Source organism: Acinonyx jubatus, chromosome D2 (genome assembly GCF_027475565.1).
Source record: "Acinonyx jubatus isolate Ajub_Pintada_27869175 chromosome D2, VMU_Ajub_asm_v1.0, whole genome shotgun sequence".
Taxonomy (NCBI): Eukaryota; Metazoa; Chordata; class Mammalia; order Carnivora; family Felidae; genus Acinonyx; species Acinonyx jubatus.
The window spans coordinates 52,972,822-52,999,138 of record NC_069393.1 but is presented as its reverse complement, the minus strand read 5'-3'; the positions used below and the strand labels follow the sequence as shown (position 1 = coordinate 52,999,138).

The 26,317-nt window shown below is 39.4% G+C and overlaps 1 protein-coding gene across 7 annotated transcripts in view; it reads right to left on the bottom strand.

The window, feature by feature from the left end:
* TBC1D12 (TBC1 domain family member 12) overlaps window positions 1–26,317 on the bottom strand; it is a 135,609-nt gene that overhangs the window by 90,106 nt on the left and 19,186 nt on the right. The window contains exon 1 of one of the 7 annotated variants that reach the window (XR_008292339.1): window positions 21,614–22,750. The exons of 1 other annotated variant lie outside the window; for it this stretch is intronic. Coding sequence is in view for 3 of the 6 variants with exons in the window: in XM_053207707.1 (XP_053063682.1) it covers window positions 21,614–22,545 (932 nt within the window). In the remaining 3 variants the exon portion in view is untranslated. Of the gene's footprint in view, window positions 1–21,613; window positions 22,753–26,317 lie in introns of those variants that run through there. 5 more of the 7 variants (XM_053207707.1, XM_027062664.2, XM_027062663.2 and 2 more) reach the window with 5 other exon arrangements.

Sequence of the window (26,317 nt, the reverse complement as noted above, 5' to 3'; positions counted from 1 at the left end):
ACTCCTATTTTGTATTCTTCATGTTTCAGGGGAGAGATGGAAGGGGAGGGACACTCCCGGCTTTTTTCTGCCCCCTTATGTAACTCTTCCACCTGCAGGGTTAAATTTTGGTGAAAGACATTGCTAACAGCAAAGATAGTTTGTTCTGCTTTCCTAACACGACGTTAACTTTCCTCTGTAGCTCCCTGCCTCTGACCCTCAAAGGAAAGGCCTGCAGTGCTAGTGACCAGCTGGAGTATTCCATCAGGTGAAGTATTAGGAGGCACACTGCAGCCAAAGACACGTCGTCGTTCAGTACAAATTACATCAGCATAAAGCTGATGTTTTTAGGTCCCATTTGTCTGTGTCCTATGTTTTCTTTTTCCTACTGATTCCAAACTCAGACAGTATGATAAAGAGATGCTATTTACTGGTTCTCCCCAAATTCTGACAGTCAAGTTTTTATAACCTGAAAGTATCTTATTGCTTCAGATATACTAGAAATATCATGTGTTATTCAGATACACTAGAAAACTATGTGTTTCCTGTTGGGGTGGGTTTTTTTTTTTTTTTTCTTTTTTCAGTCTGTGACATCTTATCCCCAATCAACACTATGTTCACACACACAACTGTCTACACACACAGAGACACAAACACACTATTTTCCATTCTCTCCTCTAAATTTGTGCCTGCTCTTTTTAGCAAAAAGAAAATGAGAAAATCTGTTGCATCAGTTAAGAAATAGTACCAGTTGAGAAATAGCAGTTCAGGGTTTCCGTATCGCTGAAAATATAAAAAAGAAAAAGAGACACACCAAGAAAAAAACTGATGTGGGTTTTAGAAGAGAAAGAGAAAAAAAGGTCTGCTCTTCTCTCCATGGCTTTCATAATAAAGGTTGGTGAATGACTCTTGTGTATTAATACTTATTAATATTTGCTTCACATACCTGTGTATTTCATGTTTCCAAGATTTCTTTTATCACACAAAAAGAATAACATATGATAAAACAATCAGACTCCTTGCCTGCTACACCTTATTAAAGGATAAAGCTAACCTTTTTAAGGGGCAAAACTTACACCACGATTTCTAAAGTAGCAAAATCTCCAGGGCTTCAGTCTTCAAGAACTGCCAAACCCACTTATATACCCAAGACAAAACCATGTAAATTCCATAGCTTCTGGGACGATGGAATTTGACACTATAGAAAACTGAGAACACCTAAGTCCTCGATCTTCTTATTGCCCACAATGTCAGCTCCAGGAAAAAAAAAAAAAGGGAGACTGTTTTGCCTAACACTTACATCTATAGGACTATTTTAATTTTTTAGATTAAATTCTAATCATCACTTAAATGGAATTGTACATAAAAAGGGGTTAGAATGCTTTTCCAAACAGGAATCCAACTTTAATCAAAAGAATAAAATGTTAAAAAAATAAAAAGAAAACAACAACAAGAGCAACAACAACTAGAAATCCTGATCTTATATTCCAACTCTGTCTCAGTAGAAGCTGGACTGCTGAAAACACATCAACTTCCTGGACTTTGTACTTAACTTTCCCTGAAGCATAATAAAAGGCCAAAAAGAAAACATTATCTAGTGATCATGGAATGCCACAGTTGACTGCATAATTAATTCAAAGAAGTAGTAGTACTGTCTCTTTAAAATTCAGTACTTTGGCTACCCTTGAGTATTTTGGATTAAAGATCTGGCATGAAGATTACTTACATTCTTTCCAAACCTCAATCATTTTTCACTTGAAAAAGACTTTCAGCTGACTATATGCAAAAAAAAAAAGTACTTTTTCTGCCAGATAACTAAGGCTTTTTTTAATTCCAAGAATTTTCTTTTTCAGGCTGTTTCTGGATATTGTCTTTGTTATTACAAATTGTATAAATCAAAAAATACAGAATTTTTATTTAATATACACTGCTAGACTAACCTATATATTTTCAGAGATCAGAACTATCAAAAAAAGAAAAGAATTCAGTATTATTTACTCTTTGTCAAAAAAAAAAAAATCCCACACAGAATTTTAAGGCTGAAAGTGAAGATTATAATTTTTTTTTTTTTAAGTATTTTAGAGCTGCTAGGGACTTTAGAGAGTAAGTAGGTCAAAAGTTCTTCATCACAATGACCCTACATGAATGAGCTAGAGGAGGTCCACAAGTCTTCTTGGTATGCACAATTTGTTTTTTATTGGTTTTTTTTTTTTTTAAGTTTCTTTTGAGAGAGAGAGAGAGAGAGAGAGAGAGAGAGAGAGAGAGAGAGAGGAGCAGGGGAGGCCAGAGAGATAGGGGGAGAATTCCAAGCAGCTCTGTCATTGCAGAGCCCGACATGGGGCATGATCTCACAAACCATGACATCAAGACCTGAGCCAAAATCAAGAGTTGGGTGCTTAACCAAATGAGCCACCCAGGCACCCCTCTGTGTATAACCTGAAGTAAACGATGTGCTTATGTAAATTTTTCTTGGGTAGCTGTCTACAGCTGTCATCAAATTACCCAAGGATTCAATGTGCTACCCTACCACCCCAGGAAAACCTACAAAATCACTCGCCAAAGTCACATCACTAGGGACCTGTAAGAGCTTCACAACCATTCCTATTCTCTTCCATTCTAGACCTTGCAAAAATGTTTCTTGTTATTCATTTAAAGTTCAAAAACAAACTATTTTTATTCTTTCTTCTGTGTTCATGTCAGCAAGTCACCTTATTGTAGGTCTTATTTCTTTTCTTTTTTTAAATATCTTATTTATTTCTTTGTAAGTAATCTCTACACCCAATGTGGGGCCTGAACTTATGACCCCAAGATCAAAAGTCACATGCTCTATCAACTGAGCCAGCCAGGTGTCCCTATCTTATATCTTAAAGTATATAAGTTTTGGGCAATATTTTACTAATAGAAATCTTTTTATTCTTTTGCTGCAGGAAGAGAGCAAAACAGAATAGAATTAAAGGGAAAGAAAAACTTATAAAAATAATTTTTGTTTTGTGTTACATACTAATTACACTATGTATCAAATGCTTCATGAGGAACATCTTCATTGCTCTATTCCCCATGTAGTACCCTAAGACATTCAGAGGGAAGATAGAAACCACCAGAAGAAGAGAAAGAGTACAGAAAAGAAGTTTTAGAACAAGAACATGAGTAACAAGGAACAACATCAGCAAAACATGAACAAAGTACTGCAATCACCAGGAGGTAAGCTATTTTTCTAAAAGACAGCTGGGAAAGAAAGGCAAGATAACCACTGATGATGATGAATAAAAATCCACATTTGTGGATACTTTTCTATTTATATCTCTTGCATAAACAAAAAAGAAATTATGTTAGTTTTTTTTATTTATAATAGAGGTAAAATATACTCATATATACTTAACCTTCAATAATGGATACAGGGTTTCTTTTTGGGGTGATAAAAATGTTCAAAACTAATTGTGATGATGGTTGCACAATTCTGTGAATATACTAAAAACCACTGAATTGTACAATTTTTTTAATGTTTATTTTTGAGAGAGATAGAGAGATAGCAGGGGAGGGGTAGAGAGAGAGGGAGACAGAGAATCCCAAGCAGAGTCTGCAGCTGTCCAGTGCAGAGCCTGATGTGGGGCTCAAACCCACAAACTGTGAGATCATGACCTGAGCTGAAACCAAGAGTTGGACGCTTAACTGACTAAGCCACCCAGGTGCCCCTGAATTGTACACTTTAAATGGATCGGTTATATAGCATGTCAATGATACCTCAATAAAGTGTTAAGTTAAAAAAAAAAAAAAAAAAAAGTGACAATATTCAGAAATAAGAGCAAAAGAAAAGTAGAGTTTATCCCAAGAATGAAAGACTCAATACTGTAAAGTCAATCAGAGTAATCTACCATATTAGCCATCTAAAGAAGAAACACCTTATGATCATATCAAATGATACATTTGACAATATCCTAAGTCCAATCTTGATTAAAAACAAAAATACACAGAAATCAGAAATAGAATGGAAGTTCCTTAGCCTGGTTAAGGGTACCTTTAAATACACACACATAAACCCGACAGCTAACATCATACTTAACTGTGAAAGATCAAATGTTTTGTATATTAGAATAATATAAAGACGCCTGCTGTCATCACTCTCATTCAAAATTATACTGAAAGTCCTAGCCAGTGCAGTAACATAAGAAAAAACAAGTCTTATAGATTAGAAAGGAGGGAAAAAAAAAGCTTCCCTATTTGTACAAAACATTATTGTCTACCTAAACAATCCCATGAAATCCATAAAAAAAGCTCCTAGAATAAATACATTTAGCTTGGTTATAGAATGTAAGGCAAACATCAATCATTTGTATACATTAGCAATGAATAATTGGAAACTAATATTTTAAGAAGTATATCATCTATAATATCTCCAATATTAAGTAGTTACGTATAAATCTAACAAAACATGAGCAGGATGTGTATGCTGAAAACTATAAAACACTGACGGGGGAAATCAAAAAAGACCAAAATAAATGGAGAGAGCTGCTGTATTCAACGAATGGAAAATTCAATTTGGCAAAAATGCCAATTCTTCCCCAAGTTAATTAGTAAGGATTATCTGTAAGATACAGACAATTCTAAAATTGATATGGAAAGGTAAAGGAAGTAAAAGAGCCAAAAAATACTTGAAAATTAGAATAATCATTATTAGAATACAATCTCATTAGAATACAATCTCTCTGATGTTATCACTGTATTAGACTGTGAGCTCTGTGTTCATCACTGTATCCCAAGTGCTGTGTTTACACACATGAAAGTGTGCAAATCTGAGTGGCTACAGAGAACTATTTGTAGTTATCTTAGTTCACTTGGGGTACTATAACAAAATACTACAAATTTGGTGGCTTACAAACAACAGAAGCTTATTTCCTACATTTCTGGAGCTGGAAAGTCAAAGATCAAGGCACTGGCAGATTCAGCATCTGGTGAAGGTCTCCCTCCAGTTCATAGGCTACTACTGTCTTTTGCCTCTGTCCTCACAGGGTGAAAGGGGTGAGAAAGCTCTCTGGGAGCTCTTTCATAAGGACATTAATCATTGGGGCTCCACTCTCAAGACTTAAGCACCTCCCAAAGTCCCCAACTCCAAATGCTATCACACTGGGGATTAGGTTTCAAAATATGATGGGGGAGTAGAGGACAAACATTCAGTCTATAGCATTAGTCTAATGGCAATCTAACGAGCCATTATTATTTCCATAAACCTTTCTCCTCTATGAGCCATTTCTTCTTGCATCATTCCCTTTTGATACTTTTCACTATCTACCTTATATACAGATCTGAGTGCTTTTTTAACCTATAAATGTTCTGAGAACAGGATTATGCAACATTGACAATGCCCTGCATATAAGATATTTAAAATAGTCAGTACATACTTTATTTTTTAGACTAACACAAAATGAAAATTGGCTGTTTTTCTTTTGATGTACAGTTCTGTAAGTTTCACCACACATACAGATTTGTGCAACTACCACCACAATTGAGGTACAGAACAGTTCCATCACCCCAAAACACTCTGTCATGTTATGTCTTTGTGGTCACCCTCTCTCTGCCAGTGCCTTGATCTTTGACTTTCCAGCTCTAGTCACGTAAAGCACTGGAATGAATCTGAAGATAGACTTATAAGCCAGACTCAGTGAAGAGAAGTAAATCTTGTCTCCCCCATCTCATGCTCCCTGCTAGTATCACATGCTCCCTGCTAGCTCCTTTCTTTCCTGGAATAGAGTTGGTGTCCAAATATGCTTGTTGAATGAACAAGGGAGGATTCAGGCAAACAGAAATTAGAGAGGAGAATGACAACTCATTCTGGCTAGGATAAATTCCAAAGTATGAATAGGAAAGAACAGATCATTTTATTTCTTTGCCCCCAAATCCTCAACAGTCCCTAATATCTATGGAAAAATTTTAATTCTTCACCCTAGTATTAAAATCTATTCACCACTTGTACCCATATAATCTTTCCATCATTAGTTCCCACTATTATTTCCACAACTAAGAAAAACATATGTAGCTGCAGCATACCTGCGACCTGCTCCCACTTCTTTGTGCGTTTGCACCAATCCCTGCTGAAGCAGTAGCCCAATGTGACTGCATTTGTATCTTATGGCCTTGCCCTTCAGTGCTGATTAGACTGCACTCTGATAAAATAGGAACAAATTCATTCATAGGCTGAGACAATCAGATTCCCAGGATTTTTTTTTAATTTATTTATTTATTTGGAGAGAGAGAGAGAGAGACAGCATGAGTGGTGGAGGGGCAGAGAGACAGGAAGACAGAGCATCCCAAGCAGGCTCCACGCTGCCAACACAGAGCCCAATGCGGGGCTCAATTCCACAAACTATGAGATAGTGACATGAGCCAAAACGAAGAGTCAGAAGCTTAACTGACTGAGCCACCCAGGCGCCCCCTCCCAGGATTTTTAAATAGAAGACTTAGAGATTGAGTCAGTCGAAGCCTGGAAGATGCATGAACTGATAATCAGGTAGAGAGAGCTGAGATAGCTTTATAGGGTTTTTGCAGGTGGAAACCATGCATCGAACAACCAGGAGACAGAAAAGAGATGAGAAAAACCATCCCTTGAAAAGCCGAGAAACCACTGTTTCAGGCACTCTATATAGTCCAGATATATTTTATTTCGTATTTCCAAAATATCCACAAGATGTCTATTACATGCCTATAATAAACCTTCCTTCATTTAAGGTAGTTTAGGTGGGCTTCTGTTCCTTAAAACTGCAGAAAATAACCCTAACATATGAGCCAAACTCTATACTTTTTCATACATTCTGTACTTTCCTGTCTCTATGCTCTAGATAGCTTATATACATATTTCATTTCCCCTAAGTACAAACTAAGTTGGTTACACATACTTAGAAGTGCAATACAGCCAATCTAAAAAGTTTCTACTTTTGTACATCAAATGATACTATCAAGAAAGTGTAAAGACAAGCCATAGGAGGACACATTTCCAAATTACCAATATGTAATAAAGGGCTAGTATCCAGAGTATATAAAGAACTCATATAGCTCAACAACAAAACTACAAACAGCCCAATTAAAATGGGCAAAAGTGGGGCACCTGGGTGGTTCATTCAGTTAAGTGTCAGACTTTGGCTCAGATCATGATCTCATGGGTTCACGGGTTGGGACCCCACGTCGGGCTCTGTACTGACAGCTTAGACCCTGGAGCCTACTTCAGACTCTGTGTCTCCCTCTCTCTCTGCCCCTCCCCCTCCCTCTCAAAAATAAATAACCATTAAAAAAATTTTTTAATGGACAAAAGATTTGATAAACATTTCTCCAAAGAAGATACACAAATGTTCAACAAGCACATGAAAATATGCTCAACATCATTAGCCACTGGGGAAATGCAAAACCACCATAAGATACTATTCCATACTCACTAGGATGGCTATAACTAGAAAAAGAAAAAAAAAAAAAAGGAAAATGATAGGCATTGGGAGAGGAGGTGATTAAGTGGAATCCTTGTACACAGCTGGTGGGAATGTAAAATGGTGCAGCTGCTGTTGAAAACAACTGGCGGTTCCTCAATACGTTAAACATTTAGAATATGACCCAACAATTCCACTCCTAGATGTAACACCCAAAATAACTTGAGAGGTATTAAAAACAAACAAAAACAAAAAAACTTGCGCACAAATGTCCACACTATTCATAAAAACCAAAAGGTGAAAACAACCCAAATGTCTGTCAATGCATAAGTGGATAAACAAAATGTGATATATCCATATAGTGGAATACTATTCAGCCATCAAAACTATGTACTGATACACACTACAACATGGATGGGCCCTGAAAACATTATGCTAAGTGAAAGAAGACACAAAAGGCCATATATGATTTCATTTATACAAAATATTCATAATACACAAACCCACTAAGGACATAGATTAGTGGTTGCCAGGGACTTGGGGGGAGAAGGGAGTGGAGTGACTGCTAATGGACATGCAATTTCCTTTCTGAGTAATGAAATGTTTTGGAACTAAACAGTTGTGATGCCTGCACAACAGCATGAATACATCAAATGTTACCGATGGTAAATTTTATATGTATTTCACTATAATAAAATTTTAACAGGTTTCTAAAACTAAACTTCCAGTTATCAGTTCTTAAAACATGGTCACCAGTTTAATTAACAGACTAAACCCACATCTTTCAGTATTAATAAGTATGCCAAACCAAAAACTGTATCTAAACCACACAACTTTGTAAAGTAAGAACTATTTCAAGGAGATTCACTTTTATTTTTTTTCTGGCTGTGTCTGGAATTAAAAATATTAAACAGAAAACTAAAGTTCACTGTTTAAAGCTTTTTAAAGAAAATACAAAACTGTTTATATTGAAAGCTATTTACATGAGCTGGTTTTAAGTTTTAGCAAATCTAAAATGCAGGCTAATAATAGACAAATGTGTGACAGTAAACAAATATTATTTGGTACGGTTTCTTAAGAATGAATAAAGAATGCATAATGAATAAAATGATAAAAGATGAGTGTGTTTGCTATCAATAAAAGATCAAAAATATAAAAGAGTGATACATCTAGTTCTACTGAAATTGAGAATAATTTGTTTTGCTAGTCAGAAAAGCTAAAGAAGGGGCGCCTGGGTGGCTCAGTTGGCTGGGCAACCGACTTCGGCTCAGGTCATGATCTCGCGGTTTGTGAGTTCGAGCCCCGTGTCGGGTTCTGTGCTGACAGCTCAGAGCCTGGAGCCAGCTTCAGATTCTGTGTCTTCCCTCTCTCCACCCCTCCCCTGCTCACACTCTATGTCTCTGTCTCTCAATAATAAATAAACGTTAAAAAAAAAAAAAAGAAAAGCTAAAGAAAATGATTTACCTCACAAGTAGAAAAAATATAAAGGATATTTCAAAACTTGCAACATCATAAAGGCAACATTTATCAGAGTTTCACATTTCTTTTACATTGTAACACTGTCAGTTATAGCTGGTGTAGTATAGATTTTTTCATAATCTATATAAAAGTTAGTCTTTAAAATATGGACTGTTTTGCAAACCCAGTGGTAAGTAACAAGAGTTTTAGGCTCCACCAAAATTAAACTGATATAGCCAGATCTACCCAAGATAACCAAATTTAAGGGTTGGTAGACCCCAAGTCTCTCTGACTTTACTTAATCCTTGAAAAGAATATGAAAGTGAAATCATTTATGCCTGTTTGTACAAACCTCAACTATTCACATATTATGTCTAACTATCTGCTTGGGGATAAATCTATCATACTAGGATATTAGTTAGAGTACTTCTTCCAGTACAGTTAATATACAACTACTGAATTTGCTTGGTTGGCTTCCTAATGTATTTTAGCTTTGACTCCCCTCCAACATTCAGTTCTTCAGTCCCATCCTACATTGCCCAACTGGTTTCTCTCCTACAGAAACATCTCCCCGAAGACAGGCACCAAAATACTTTGAGAAATGATACCTATTAAAGTAACAAGTAGAGAGCCTCCCAGAGTGACCACTTCAAAGGTTCCAGACGTTTAACTGTATTACATTCTTATACCTTTTAAACAGTATTTAATCCAATAAATCCTTGTGTTCCTATACATACAAGGCTCCATGTTTCCATGCAGAGACAAAAAAAAAAAAAAAAAAAAAGAGCAAGAAAGACATGTTCCCTTTCTCCAGGGAATGTGTATCTTACTAGAAGAGATACATACACATACAAGTAATTACGAAGTCTCGCTACTTCGTCTACCTCATTCAATCCTCAAAAATGGCCAAAAGGCATACTGCCAGCATCCACTTTTATGAAGCAATGTACAGAACGTGTGTGCACACTGGATGTAGTCTTCATTTTACAACTTTACACTCTCAGGGTTTTCCCTGAAGTTGTTTCCTTTCTGATCCATGACAGCAAAACCACAAGCCTAAGAGCTATTATGGGGTCTTTTCCCCCTCATCAAATTCCTTATAAAACATGATAGACATAATTTTTCACATGACTCTCCATTTTCATGTCATCCCACTTCCCTCAAAACAAAAATCAGATTCAAAGTTTTCCCCCCTTAAAGCTTCACAAAAAGGCTACTGGTGTGTAAGATATGTCATTCAATTTGTTAGTGATTCCTTCTGACAAGGATTGACTGTTATTTACATCAACTACCACAAGTGTATATCCAAGCCCTGGTTTCACAAGTCCCAAATCATCTGCCACTCTGCTGCAAGAGTCAGTGTTCTAAAATGCAATTCTGAGGGGCCCCTGGGTGGCTCAGTCAGTTAAGCTTCTGACTCTTGATTGTGGGTCAGGTCATGATCTCACAGTCTGTGAGTTCGAGCCCCACATCAGGCTCTCTGCTGTCAGCAAGAGAGCCCATTCGGACCATCAGTCCTTCTCTCTCTCTCTGCCCCACCCCAGTTCAGGCTCAAGTGTGCTCTCTCGCCCTCTCTCTCACTCACTCAAAAATAAACATTTAAAAAATAAAATAAAATGGAGGTGCCTGGGTGGCTCAGTCAGTTAAACGTCCGACTCTTGGTTTCAGCTCAGGTCATGATCTCATGAGTTCAAGCCCCACCTCGGGCTCTGCGCTGACAATGGGGAGCTTGCTCAGGATTCTCTTTCCCTCTCTCTCTGCCCCCAACCCTGCCCCACTTGCACTGTCTCTCAAAAATAAATCAAGTTAAAAATTTTTTAATAAAATAGAATGCAATTCTGAGCATGATGTCCTTATTTTAAAAGTCCATCAAAGGTCCTGTGCACTGCTACCCTTCATGGAATAAGTTCAAATTGTTAACTTCTGTCATAAACTTCCTCATAATGTAGCTTCAACCTTTTTGCCTCAGTTTTTGACACTCTACCTTACCTGCACTAAAGGCGGTCACACTGAGTATCTGCAGTCCCAAAAGTGCTGTGCTATTTCATATATAAATTCCGCACATCATGTTGTGTGCCTGTACAGTCTTCAGTTGGCCTCATTCCAATCTCGGCCATTCCCAAGCATTCTTGTTTCATCTACCTACCCCTAAGCTTCCTAACTTCCTACCCCAAAGTTAATCACTCCTTCAGTGCTGCTGATTCATCCTGTACCTTCTTTTATAACCCTAATCAAGTACTGTGTAACTACTGATTTATGTGACTCCCCCACCTTAAGTTTAATATTGCTTAATTTCCTTAGTGCCTCATACACATAATAGGGCTGAAAACCATTTGTTGAATAAATAAATGGTAAGAAAACTGCAAACTAACTCGTAAGAACTATGTATGCTTAGGCCAGAGGGTCCAAAAACAAAAAAGAGGTTCAGAAATAATCTTTAAATTTCTGAAGGGTGATTATGTAAAAAAACAAAACAAAACAAAACAACAAAAAAAACCACAAAAAAACCTGACTTATTCTTTGTGGCTCTAAAGGGCAAATCAGGACCAGAAACGTTACAAAGAGACACACTGTGATTCCACATAAAGAACCTTCTAACAATTAATACCACCCTCAATAGGCTGCCTTCAGGAAACTGACCTTGTTAGTAAAAGAAATCAAGCAGAGGCTAAACAACATCCATCAGGTGCCTTAAACTCTCTAAGAATAAAGAGACAAACACACTTAGCTCTAAGGTGGTGGTTACTGTTGGTTTGTTTTGTTGACCTTTTGCTCAGGTCAACCTAGAAGTACTTCTTGAACTGATGGTACCCATCATAGAACCTATCTTCCAGCAATATAGTAACCTTCTAGTGACCAAAGTAAGTGTCTCTTCTAAGTTTTTTTATTTACTTATTTTTGAGAGAGAGACAGCATGAGCAGGAGAGGGGCAGTGAGAGAGGGAGACAGAAAGAATCCCAAGCACGCTCCATGCTATCAGCACACAGCCCAATGAGGGGCTCAAAGTCATGAAACCGTGAGATCATGACCTGAGCCAAAGTTAGAGCCGTAACCTACTGAGCCATCCAGGCACCTCTCGCTTTTTTTTTTTTTTAAACTTTTTACGGAGAGAAAAAGCGCGTGCGAGTGGGGGAGAGTGGCAGAGGGATAGAAAAAGGTGGGGGGGGGGGAGAATCTCAAGCAGGCTCCAGGATCCATGCAGAGTCTGATGTGGGGCTCAATCCCACAACTCTGGGATCATGACCTGAGCCTAAACCAAGAGTCGGACTCTCAACTGACTGAGTCACCCAGGTGCCCCAAATTGTACTAATATCTGAATCTATCATATTAACACCTAAACTTTTAGAGCCTTAATTAAAACTTTATATATATCAGTTGTCATTAGAAGATATTTCTGCTGCACAATATGACCTATTATGAGGCCACGAGAGGATGGAACACTAGGGAAGTTAAGAGGGAGGTATAGCAGATATCTTTAAGAAGTTGCCAGAAACTTCTACAAAGGCATTGAGGTAAACAGAGTAGAAAAATAAATATAAGCATAATCTGTAGTAATACTCTTAAGCCTAGAGGCCAAAGTGCAGAGCTAACTTCCAACCGACGACATGTATGTTCCTCGACAATTTTTCTCTGTACATACATCTTCAAACTCATTCTCTTAACAGTTTCTTCTGTTTCTAACTTACACCTTCACAACTTCCAATCTTCTTTATCTTTTTTCTTACCACCTTAACTGGAATAGTATGGAAACAAAGTATTTATCCTCAGTTTTATTTCATAACCCGTCCTGTTTTTCAAAAGCAAATAATATGAGCATTTTCTGAAGGAAACGGACCCTCCCCCCTCAAGCCTCTAGAGAAGAATGGGGCCCTGCTGACATCATGATTTTAGTCCATTGAGGCTGATGTTGGACTTCTAACCTACAGAACTCGCAGAAAATAAATTTCTATTTTTTAAGCCAAAAAATGAGCATTTTCTGTTTTTCTTACAAAAAACAATTAAACTTACAGTTTGTGAATACCTTTCTCTTGGGGGAACAAAAGTATTTCCCCTCCTTGACTAGATGATAACTACAAACATTCTTGATGAAAACCAGATTTGGAAATTGTAAATAATGCCCCATGTATGATGGGTAGGTATACATTACAGTATTTTGGAAAATATGAGAAAATAGCACATAATTTGATTTCAAAACTATCATGTTCAGTTCCAAACTTAAGATGTTTTAATCTCTGTGGGGTTAGAAACAGACAGATGGAAATATTTTTTAGCCAAGAAATGTATCCCAAAATAAAATTCAAATTAAAAAGAAATCAAAAAGCCAAATTCAAAGGTAAATTAAACACATTATCAAGCTCACTCTCAAACAAGCTCTAACTAGGAGCACAACCTGTAGTTTGGTTTCCTAAGGTAAACTTCTCTTAATTGCAGGAAAGAGCCTGCTGAAAACCCAGACAGTCACATGGGTTTCCAACTCTTTCTTCTTTTGGCCACAGAAATAAGAAGTCCAAGAAAGGCTGAAACAGCAAATTCTAGAGGGAAATAAGCCATGTGCAATCTGCAGTAGTTTTTCTTAAAGGCATGGAAAAGAGTTACAACTAGCAGCAGAAGGAGGAAAATTAACACTTTTTTTTGATGAGCTATAAATAAAGAGAGATAAAGTTATGACTCCATGTTGAAAAGATCTGAGTAAGGTTTTGAAAGTTAAAGCTTTTCACAGAACAGGCAAGCAAGGCTTTCCACATAGTATAAAATAAAAGTAAAGGACCCTTCGCACTAAAGGGGGGAATAAAAAAAGGAAGCTAAGATTTAATCAGGCAGAGATAACTTCTCAATCTAGTGAAGGTCAGCAAAATACTTCTCTACTGTATCTGTACTTACACTCTCCAATTACAGAGGACCTACATAAGATCCAAGTTTAAAACAATAAGGTAATGTGAGCTATAAATGCATGTTGCACCTTCTTTCAATTATTATCTGAGGAGACCTGCCTATCAACAATTATTTCAGTAATAATGTCTGGGAACCACCTGCATCAGAATCCTTCTGGGGAGTCCTAGTTAAATATTTGGATTCCTGCTGGGCCCCACAAAAGATCTAGTGAATCAAAGGATTAGGGTGGGGGGGGAACTTAAGGAATCTGAATTCTTAACAACCTCCTCCCTCCAGGTAATTTTAAAATACACGAAAGTTTAAGAATTACTGTAGTAGGGTCCAAGCAACTATCACTCAAAACTACCTGGGGACAACTGAGCGTAGCTAAAAGGAATTCCCAGGAAGAAATATGCAGCCTCAAAAAGGACTGACTTTCCCTTCTCAGTACACATAGAGATGAGTAACAGATGTGTCACCTCAAAAATCTCCAAATGTTTCCACTCTTCCCAAAGCTTTCCCACCACAACATACTAAGCATGAAATGTATGAGTGAGCCAAGCTAAACATTTCATGAATTTAACTTAAAAACTGGCTTTGCCTGTCTATAAGTTCCTTAAAACAATAAAAGATACAAATATTTTAATCTTTCTCAACATTCCTTCCTTTCAGTTCCTTCTCAGATTTGCTTTTTAGTCAAAGCTTCAAGACTTCTGAAAATTTTAGATTATTACATTACAGTCCATTTTAACACCCATCCAATACCAAATACAAAGTATGTTTAAAAATCTACTAAACAAATTGTGTAATGTTTCTTCAGGTAGTACACAAAAAAATCCATTCCTTCCTTCCTTCCTCCCTCCCTCCCTCCTTCCTTCCTTCCTTCCTTTCTACCAATGGATTTCAGTGATGAAGCTGGGGAAGGGACTGTAGCTGTCTTGATGAAGTTTAAGTAACAACATCTGAACCTTCCCCCATACCACACAACAAGTACAAAGCACTGAGAACATTATCTCATGGACAATCTCATGAGGTAGGTATCACCATTATCTTTACTTTATGGATGACTTGGCGAAGGTCCAGAGGGGTCAAGTAACTTGTTCAGAATTATACAGCTAGGTAAGCTAATTCAAACCAAGGCGATCTAATTCCAGAACCAGCATTTTTTATCACTACACTATCCTGTAGTTTGTATATGCCATCTGCCAAAAAGCAAGTCCTCTGAATCTGACAAGGTAGGGGTTGTGGATTCTGGAGAATCCAATTTTTTTAAATGTGTTTTCAGGTAATTTTGAAGTATAACAAAAGTTAGGAATTATTCATTAAGCTATTAGTTTGCCCAAGTAGAACACTGGCAACCTTTGAGACATAACTCATGGTCAGGAAGTTAAGGTCTCAAATTCCAATATGTTGATTAACTAGAATTTACTTCATTACCCTATTCTCTCTCCTACTCCAAAGAAATTATAAGGAAAAAAATCTAGAATTATTTTGCCCAAGGTCACACAATTATTTAACGGCAAAAGCTACCCAGGACAAAAACCAAGTTTCTTATCTCTCAAATAGTATTTTCACTACACCAAAAGCTATGTTTTTGTTCATAAACTTCTCATGATTCACAGAAATTGGTACATTAGCTTCAAATCCTAGGAATCAGATCTTTGGTCTAGTTCTAATTCTTTTATTAATTCACTGTGGGCAAATAATTGTAAAATAAAATTGTAAAATAAAAAATTCCTTAAAAGGTCACAGGAATATTTAGAGAATTAGAAAAGAAAATACACAAAAAAATAATTTTGGACAAATGTGAAATTATGTAGAATTAAAATATGATTTCATATTTTTCTAGAGGCACATAGGTAGGTACTGGTTGTTAAATCTTGTAAATACTGCCCCAAATAGTTTGATGTTTTATTCATTTTTAAGACAGAGAGACAGAGCATGAGTGGGAAGGGGCAGAGAGAGAGGGAGACACAGAATCTGAAGCAGGCTCCAGGTTCTGAGCTGTCAGCACAGAGCCCGATGTGGGGCTTGAACTCATGAGCTGTAAGATCATGACCTGAGCAGAAGTTGGACGCTTAACCAACTGAGCCACCCAGGTGCCCCATGCCCCAAATAGTTTGAACTGAAAGCTTAAAAAATCAATGCTCTAGGACCCCCCTGAAAGAACAACTCACTACCATGCCTAACTCATTTCCAATATTAAATTAATACCACCTTACTAGGTGATATCTAGCAAATAAAAGATTTCTCTGATAACAGCACTGTTGATTTTATGTAGGATATTAAGTGATGAATCAAGTGATCCCTGAAGTCCCTTCGAATTTAAAGGTTTATTATACAGTAAAACACAACTATGCACCAAATAAAATCTTTTAGTCAGTATCTCTATGCTGAATGACATGTAAGTTTAATTAATAGTAATACACAAATGTTGGTTTCTTAGTTGTGAAAAATGTACCACAATGTGATGTTAACAAAAGGGGAACTGGGTGAGGAGTACACCAGAACTCCCTGTGCTATCTTTGCAACTTTTTTGTAAATCTAACACTAGTCTAAAATAAAAAGTATTTTAAAAATAAAGCAAATCTCTATGCCCATTTTTAATAGTTCATAAAATTTCTACCAAAGAGTAATAATCTGCTTTGTTATTGGGTATTGTGTTAAAAATGTTGATTTAATCTCACACTTCAAAATAATATTTGAGTACTTAAAATTATCTTAGTCTCATAAAAATTGTAGTTTCCCACTATTTTATACCTGATTTATATTCAGATTACCACATTTTCAAGCATCCACCTTAAAACCATGAATTTCTAAGGTAAAATCCTTGAAAACCAGAGCTGGATTTCCAGTGATTTAGTGCTTTGTGTTTAGAGAGGGGGAGGGGAGTTGACAGAGTTGAGGGGCTGGGTATCAGACACAGGAAACAAATAAAAACACTCCTGAGCCATTAGCTCCTAAGTCTAATATAATTGGTTGCTTCATGACACTCTAAAATCTTAAAAGACTCTTATTTTTATTCTAGAGCAATTAATTACATATTCTTTTCAGCTTTCCTAAAAATTTCAAACATTTTACTTATATTAACATATAAGCAATGTCCAAAGGAGTTTCATTACAGACACAGAAATGATTATTTTCATGTTTACTTTTATAATTTCTGTGTAGTAACAAAAATGTAATATTTAGATCCAGATATTCCTTCATTCTCCTTACACAGAATTACACCAAACCTATATTAAAGAAATGCTGGACCTCCTGGGTAGCTCAGTCAGTTAAGAGTCCCGACCCTTGATTTTGGTTCTGGTCATGATCTCAGTTGTGAGATTGAGCCCCTGTTAACCAGCTCAGCACTGGGTGTGGAGCCTGCTTGGGATTCTCTTTCCCTCTCTCTTTCTGCCCTTCCCCTGCTCCTGGCTTGCAGGCACTCTTTCTTTCTCAAAATAAGTAAACAAACATTAGAAAAGAAAAAGGAAAAGAAAAGAAAAGCTTGATTTAGGGAGCTATAAAAATCTTTTAAAACTTATCAGAAGTTTGGTATTTTGCCTCTTTGTTAAAATGTTGAATTAGTTTTTTTGAGAAATAGGTTTTGAAACTGTAGATTTTATTTTATTTTATTTAAAAAAAATTTTTTTTTAACGTTTATTTTCGAGACAGAGAGAGACAGAGCATGAACGGGGGAGGGTCAGAGAGAGAGGGAGACACAGAATCTGAAACAGGCTCCAGGCTCTGAGCAGTCAGTACAGAGCCCGACGCGGGGCTCGAACTCACGGGACCGCAAGATGGTGACCTGAGCCGAAGTCGGACGCTTAACTGACTGAGCCACCCAGGCGCCCCACTGTAGTTTTTATTTTAGTCGGCTGGGAGGAATACACACCGTGCAACAAATAAGAGAGTCCTACCTGACAGAAATCTATGATGGCTTGTGAATTATGTTAATTAGGTGAATTATGATTTTGCCAAAGAGTGTAAATTCTAGGTGAAAAATGAATGTGGTACATCTTGTTGTTTCTGAGAACGTTAAGTAAAGAAAAATTATAATTGTAGGAATTTAAAATTCTCAATATCATATTTAACAAAAATATATATTCTGAATAATTTTCATACGGTGGAGAATGGAGTTTGTACAGATACAAAAAGAAATCACTAAAAAAGCCTTTCGTATTCACTATTCAGCCTAAGTGTGATCGCTTCTCGGCCTTTTGGCTAAGATCAAGTGCAGCCTAAGTGTAATAAAAAGAGTTTTGTGAAAAGTTTTTTGCCACAACATTTAGTAAGTTTCAGAAGTCAATAATTCTAGAAAAAGCTACATGGATCTGTAGGTTTCATAATCTATAAAGTCAACTTTCTTTTTAAAAAGAAGGAAAGAGTCTTCAATACTTCTCAATATTAGCTATGCCCTTTAAGGCCACCAAATTCTCACAATTCACATGAAGATTTTGTGGGGGAAAAAAAAAACATATCTATCTATCTATCTATCTATCTATCTATCTATCTCAGCACTACCTGGAGACACAGATACCTGTGTGTTTCTAAATAACCATAACTGTGCCAATCCGAAGAAAACGCAAGAGAATTAAATGGCTTAAAAAATACATCTATAAAGGGTTGTATCTACCTGAAAAATAAACCATTCTAGCTTGAAAAAAAAAAAAGACATGAATTTGCCTGAAGGACCCATAAAATAATTTAAATTTATTTTTAAAAGAGTAATGAAGAGATCCTTGAAGAATGAAGGCTAACCTGGAAATGAGATTTTTTGAAGTTTTCATCTCCTTCTCACTGTTAAGTTGGTGATAGTAGAGATATTGGTAGTCACCTAACATTTTAAAACATTTATGGACAGGAAAAGGCCAAGGATCTGAGGGAATATTACTTGTGGGGCTCCCATAGTCAAGTCACAATTCACAGAGAGATGCCCATGTGAAGCTGAGGCAAATTCCCAACAGGGACTGAAATACAACTCACCTCACCTGGAAGGGAAGGGAGGGGAGAAAAAGCAGGAGATGAGGATAGAGCAGTCTCACCTTGGACCAAATTCCTTTAGCTCCTACATAATTTCTACTCTACTCAATGAAGCTTCTGTCAATTTAGAAAACTTTAAGATAACTCTGTAGTAATAGATATGCTGCTGTAAAATACTCCCCTCTTTACTTAAAGCAAACGTGAAACTATTCCTTAAAAGTATTTATGACAGATTTTTGCCAAGAAAAGAGAGGAAGTGGAAAGAAGGAAAAGATGGAGGACAATCAGGTGAGAGAGGAAAAAAAAAGCCACAGGTGAATACAAATTATGATCAAATGTAAACCTGGTCTGAAAATCAGGAATCTTGGCTTCTAATTCCATCTCTGCCATGAGCTAACGAAACCACCTTATGTAGATAGTGCGCTTCCTCATCAAAAAAATGAAGTTGCAGTAGGGGTTGCCCCCAAGAACAAGAGTACATCCAAGAACAAGATATCTCCAAAGGGAGCCCTTATCTAGAGCTTCCGAGTTAAGAATGACAATTATACACACGAAGGGGGGAAAAAAACCTCTTAGGTTGTCAGGGCAAGGGAAATTTCTGATCATTCTGCCCAGGAATAGAAGATCTCTTCAAAATTACCTAGAGAATAATAGACAAAGAGTCCATAAAAGTTTCCAATTCAACACAACTTGAGCAAAGTTCTTCATACCACGGCTAGATATTGTAGATTCAGAAAGTATCATAGTCTCTGCCTTTAGGGTGTTCAGAATTCAGTTAAGGTTTTGGTTAAACGTGACTGTGCCCTTTTCCAAGAATGTTATACAAAGAAGTAATGACATCTAGAATCTTGACATTCAGATTTCAATTAAGAAAACCGAGACTTAGGGGCGCCTTGGTGGCTCAGTCTGTTAAGCATCCGACTCTTGACTTCGGCTGGGGTCAAGATCTTACCGTTTTTGAGTTGGAGCTCCTCATCTGGCTCTGCAGTGATGGCACAAAGCCTGCCTGGGATTCTCTCTCCTTCTCTCTCTGCCCCTCCTCAGCTCACTCTCAAAATAGATTAGATAGATAGATAGATAGATAGATAGATAGATAGATAGATAGATAGATAGATAGAAAGAAAGAGAAAGAAAGAAAGAGAAAGAAAGAAAGGAAGGAAGGAAGGAAGAAAGCCTGGGGCTTAAAGAAATTAACTTCATGGTACCTGTTTTGACTCAAATTCAGTGCTCTGATGCACATGAGTAATGTGGCTACGTGAATGTCAAATAGCTTTATTAACTGAAGTACTATTAGTGAAGTCCTATGAACCGATTAAAGAAAAATTTTAATTATATCAAAATTCCTGCCTACTGTTAATATGAAAAAGCCTATTATAATAAATTTGCCCTATTATTCATAAATTGCGATGTATATATACATATTTGTCTTCAAACTTAATCCCTAGTAGCCTGCCCTCCACCACCACATAAGGGACCAGTGTCCAAATTATCTCTATTCCCAGTGGTGGCACAAAGCAGGCACTCTGGGTATACTGGTTCAATTAGTGATCTCCAAAGCCCCTTCCAAGTCTAAAATTGCCTGACATCAAAACATGACCACTAAACCACCCAAAGGCCACACAAGTTCACAAATGTATAAACTTCGTTCACCTTGAGAGCTTTTAGAATACTGCCACTATAAGCTTTAAGTATGTTTTTGCAACTATACCCACATAGATCTCACTACTATATATTTTATCCTATGAGTAACACAAGATTACGATTTCCCAATCTTGATTTAAAAACTATAAATTATTTGTGAATTTATATAAGCAGGAAAAATAAGGGATAATAAAGTAGAAAAAAATATTACAATGAGAACATTGTGCCTGTGTCTACAAATATGCACACTAATTGTATAATCCTCTAAAACTTGAGCTGTATAATTTGTTTCTTTCACTCCTATCAAGATCCCTGAAAAGGAAACAAAAACACAGGAGAACTCTGGAAGAGTTTCCAAGTTGGGAATGCTTTCCTATTTGCCTAGAGATTAAGGGGGGAAAAAAGCATATCAAGATCTGACTCCAGGAAAATTGCTATTTCGTTAATGAGCAATAGGATGAGTGATTTCTTACTATTTATCCCTATCAAAGCCCTATTCTGAAATCTGCAATGTCCAGCACCATATCTCAATTTCAAGAATAGCAGGTCAAAACACAAATACAATAGAATCAAAAACTAAAAGGTTGCTGAAAAAAAGCGTAGGCCTATCTGGCAGTAGAGAAGAGGGATTTTCTAGATAAAGCGCCATAGCCATTTGGCTTTTTAAGGGCTGTAATCAAATTCTAAATTCCAAACTGACTGCATTTTAATAAAGGCCATTAAAACGAATAGTTAAACACTATGAAACATAACCACTTCTAATTTCAGGAATTCCCAAGCTAGTTGAATGGGTTTAGACTCCACGCAACTAGACATCTCTGCAGAATGACTTCCCTTTCTCTTTCACAACCACACCCGCACACACAGACCGCCGCGCTCACCCCCACTCCCCAACCCTACTCCTCGTAGTACAGTAAAAATACACCGAGAACAGAGCAGGTTGTCTGCTTATCCGGAGGAAGCAAAACTGCAGCTATGGCTTTAGCACGCTGGCAAGGCCTGAATACACGGAAACCAGGTGTCAACAACAGGTATAGCCTCCAGCCCACAGGGAGAGAGATTCGCTCCCCACAAAGTTGGCAACTTCTCCTACACACAACACAATGCAGACCCAGTTCCTCTTTGCCGGTGACAAATCAAAGCTAAGTCCTGACGCCAGCAAGAGCCCGCGCGGAGATGGCCCCCAAGCCGCTCTCGGCCAGTTCCTGGCCTCGACCTCCGCCCTGGCCCCGGTCCCCGTCGCGACCCCTAACCCTCCCCGAGCCCCGGCGCAGCCTGCGCTGTACCTGGCGAAGAAGTCGGCGAAACCGCCGCTCCGTCGAGCCCGGGCCGAGGTCCCCGCGGCGCCCTGCTCCGCGGCGGGCGCGGGCACCGGCGGCCCGGCTGGGGGCAGGTGGTCGCGGCTCACCTCGAACGTGTTCCGAGAGTTCACGTGAACGTCCGAGACGCCGGGGCGCGACTCCGCGCCCGAGCTAGTCCTCTCGGCGGAGGCGGCGGCCAACGAGCCCTCCTGCGGACCCCCAGCGCCGGCTCCCGGCCGCTCCAAGTCCTCGCTACTGCTGCTGTCGCTGGCCGGGCTGCCCCCCGAGCCGCTGCTCGCACCTTGGGACTTGTCGGCGTCCGCCGCCGCCAGGCAGCAGCTCCGCAGCGGGTGCTCGAGTGGCGCGGCCCAGTCGGACGGACTGCCCTCACCGTCCGCGCCCTCGTCGCCAGGCCCCTCCGGGGGAAGGCGGCGGTGGCGCGGGTCCCGGCCGCCCGCGCGGGCCAGCTCTCGAGGCTCCTCCAGGTCGCGACAGTCCTGGCCCGGCAGAAAGCCCGAATCCCCGTTGGTCATGCCTCTGTGCCGCGGCGCACGGGCATCCGCCGCCTCCGCGCCTCGGTGCTTGGAGCCTGAGTCCCGCGGGCAGGCGTCCGAGCGCGGGGCTGCCGGGGTCGGCGGCGCGCGGGGTTGGCCAGCGGGAAGTGGACAGTAGCACAGCCCCGGCTCCAGCTGTCCCCCGGCCGCCGCGAGGTAGCGCCGAAGGAGCTGCTGAGGCGGCGTCTCCTTCTCCTCTTCCTCCTCCTCCTCCACCGGCAGCTCCACAGCGCCGACGCCTCCACCGAAGCCGCCCGTGGCCCGGATCATCTTCCTGTCCTGGCCCACGGGCTCCGGCGCCGGCAGCGGGAGCAACTTGGGGTTTCTTCCCGAACAGGCTCCTGCATCCTCCGGACCCACCATCTAGGGCCGGGTGAGCGCCGCCTGAGGAGACGACGGAAGAGTCCCCGGCGCAAACTCGGACCGGGAATAGCCCTGGGGGCTGGGGCCGCGGCGGCCGCCGCCGCAACGTTCCCAGACCCACCCCTCCCACCCCGGGCTTCTGGCAGTTGCGGGAGAGCGGGCACGCGCCAGAGCTCGCGCACGCACTAACGCCGGCCCGGTCAAACCCCCGAACTGGATATTCTGCGAACCATAGAGACAGTAGCTAGAGAGGCCCACTCCCTGACACTCTGGCGGCCAATCTGGGATCCGCCATCTGGATGGTGGAGGCTGGTTGGCGCTCTCTGAGCGTGACAGTTCTTACAGAGGCACGGGTTTGACTCGCTTAACAAAAATTCACTTGACGTACTTAATTTATGGGAGTAGAATACAGGATATTAGATGTAAGCCCTCCCAGCTCCACTTGTTCAGTCGACTTTACGCTTTTTCATGCATCTTCTCTATCGCCGTTGCTATAATTTAGGGCTTCAGCGCTTCACCCTCCCTTCTCCCTTCTCCACTTCATCTTCCATAATATTAAGTTACCTTTCTTATCTAGCACCATGTTACATCATATGGCTTTTCTTAAAGACTTCCAGTATCACTCAAGGAGAGAGGAAATGGAGTCGGGCACAGAGTGGCTATTGAAATAATTCCAGCACCCTGTGATAATGGATTAAAATGGAGTGATAGCCACTGAGTGGAAATGGTGACGTTTAGAAGTCACAAGACATGATAACTGATCAGCTATAAGGAGGGATTGAAGAGGGAGGAACCAGCAATTACTACAAAACTCTTGAGACTGAAACTAATGTGGTTTGAAAACATGGGGATTTGGATTGGGGAGGAAAAAAACTTGATTAATAGGGGAAATATATCTGGTAAAGTAAAAGGCCGGGAATATCCAGGATAGAATTCTAAAACTTGGGTTAAGGGCTTGGGTTTGGAGACACGGGTTGAAGAGTCATCTGTATATTGCAACAAGGTGAGTCATTAGTGACATGGCCTAGGAAGAAAGAATGAAGATGGAGGTGGGGCAGAGGCTCAAAGGTGTCATTATTTCAAGATGGGCAACACAGTTGTTTTGCAAAGGATTAAAGAGGAACTAGCTGTAGATAAAATGAAGGGGAAAATATTGACAACTCATTCTAGAAGTATGTCAATGAACAGAGAGGACAGAAATAGGAGAATGGGGTAGTAATGACAGGAAGCAGCATTGTCAAGCCTTTATATTTTTCTTTATATGAGAGAGAGTATAACCTATATATGAGTAGTAGTAAAATACGTAAATAAAATGGACACCCTTGTACCCAGCAACCAGTTTAAGAAACATCAGGTGTCTTATGGGGTGCCTGGGTGGTGCAGTCGGTTAAGCGTCCGACTTCAGCCAGGTCACGATCTCGCAATCCGTGGGTTCGAGCCCCGCGTCGGGCTCTGGGCTGATGGCTCAGAGCCTGGAGCCTGTTTCCGATTCTGTGTCTCCCTCTCTCTCTGCCCCTCCCCCGTTCATGCTCTGTCTCTCTCTGTCCCAAAAATAAATTAAAAAAAAAAAGTTGAAAAAAAAAATTTAAAAAAAAGAAACATCAGGTGTCTTTTATAATGAGTATATTTGAAGGCCTTAAGGAAGGACTAAGTGGCAAAGGCATAGTTAGTAATGTATTTATTGTCAAGATCTTTCAGAAGAACTTACTTCTAGGACACAGTTGGAAAAATTAATACAGAACGAGAAAATATTTGTAAATCATGTATCTGATAAAAATCTAGTGTCCAGAATATATAAAGAACTCCTACAACTCAATGAGACAACCCAATTTAAAAGAGGGTAAGAGGGGGCACCTTGGTGGCTCAGTTGGTTAAGCCTCAGATTCTTGATTTTGGCTCAGGTCATGACCTCACAGTTACTGGGATCAAGCCCCGACTCAGGCTCTGCACTGACAGCATGGAGCCTGCTTGGTATTCTCTCTCTCCCTCTCTCTCTGCCCCTTCCCTATGCACTCTCTCTCTCTCAAAATAAATTTTTTTTTTGAGTAAAAATAAAAGTGGGTAAAGGACTTGAACAGACATTTCTCCAAAGAAGATATGCTGATAGCTATTAATATGCATATGAAGTAATGCTCAATATCATTAGTGAATAGGGAAATGTAAATCAAAACCACAATGACTTGGGGCACCTGGGTGGCTCAGTCGGTTGAGCATCCGACTTCGGCTCAGGTCATGAGCTCACAGCTCATGGGTTCGAACCCCGCATCGGGCTCTGTGCTGACAGCTCATAGCCTGGAGCCTGCTTTGGATGCTGTGTCTCCCTCTCTGCCCCTAACCCACTCACATTCTGTCTCTGTCTCTCTCAAAAATAAACATTAAAAAAAAATTCAAAAGCACAATGACTTTAAAAATTATTAAGGGGTGCCTGGGTGGCTCAGTTGGTTGAGCATCAGATAATGAGAGTCATCATTTCACAGTTCACGGGTTCGAGACCTGCATTGGGGTCACTGCTGTCATGGAGGAACCTGCTTCAGATCCTCTGTCCCCCCCCCCTCTGCCCCTCCCTGGTTACTCTCTATGTCTCTCTCAAAATAAATAAACTCTTAAAAAAAAAAAAACCCACAATGGCACAGCACTCAAACAGACTAGAATGGCTATATTCAAAAAAGTAGAATGTAATTGTTGTAGAGGATGTGGAAAAAGTAGAATCCTCAAACTTTGCTAGTTGAAATGTAAATGGTATGGCTGGTATGGAAAATGTTTGGTGGTTCCCCCATAAAGTTAAACATTGAATTACCATATGACCCCGTAATTCCATTCCTAGATATATACCCCAAAAGAAGTGAAAATAGATTTTCATGCAACACTTATACATAGATATTCATAGCAGCACGATTCATAAAAACTAAAAGACAGAAATAGCCTAAATGTCCATCAACAGAGGAATGAATAAACAAAATGTGATATTTACACGAGGGACTATTATTTGGCCATAAGAAGAAATGAAGTATGGATACATGATACAAAATAGATGAAATCTCAAAAACTTTATGCTAAGTTGAAGAAACCAGACACAAAAGATCCATATTGTATAATTTCATTTGTATGAACTATCCAGAATAAGTAAATCCATAGAGAAAGAAAACAGATTGGTGATTGACAATGACTGGGGAGTGGAGGGGAAGGAAAGGAATAGGGACAGACTACCTAATGGATATAGGGTGATGAAAATGTTTTGTAACTAGAAACAGGTAGTGGTTGCATGACACTGCACATGTTCTAAATAGCACTGAGTTGAACATTTTTTTTTATTTTTAATGTTTATTTATTTTTTGAGAGAGTGTGAGCAGAGGAGGAACAGAGAGAGAGGGAGACACAGAATCTGAAGCAGGCTCCAGGCTCTGAGCTATCAGCACAAAGCCCAATGCATGCAGGGCTGGAACACACAAACCAGGAGATCATGACCTGAGCTGAAGATCATGACCTGATACTCAACTGATTGAGCCACCCAGGCGTCCCTGAACTGCACATTTTTAAATAGCTTTATTTTACGTAAATTTTCACCTCAATAAAAGAAATATAAGTTAATATAGGAGATACCTAGACATAAGGACATATATGATGATAAAGTGAGGTTAGCTGAGAGAGAGTCTAATCACAATCTTGTTTCAACTTTTTTCTTTTTCTTACTTTCCTAACTTTCTAACTTTTCAAAGCTTTCCTAACTCACTTGTTAACTTACTCCTTTCTGGCTATTCTCTATTTCTCCCTC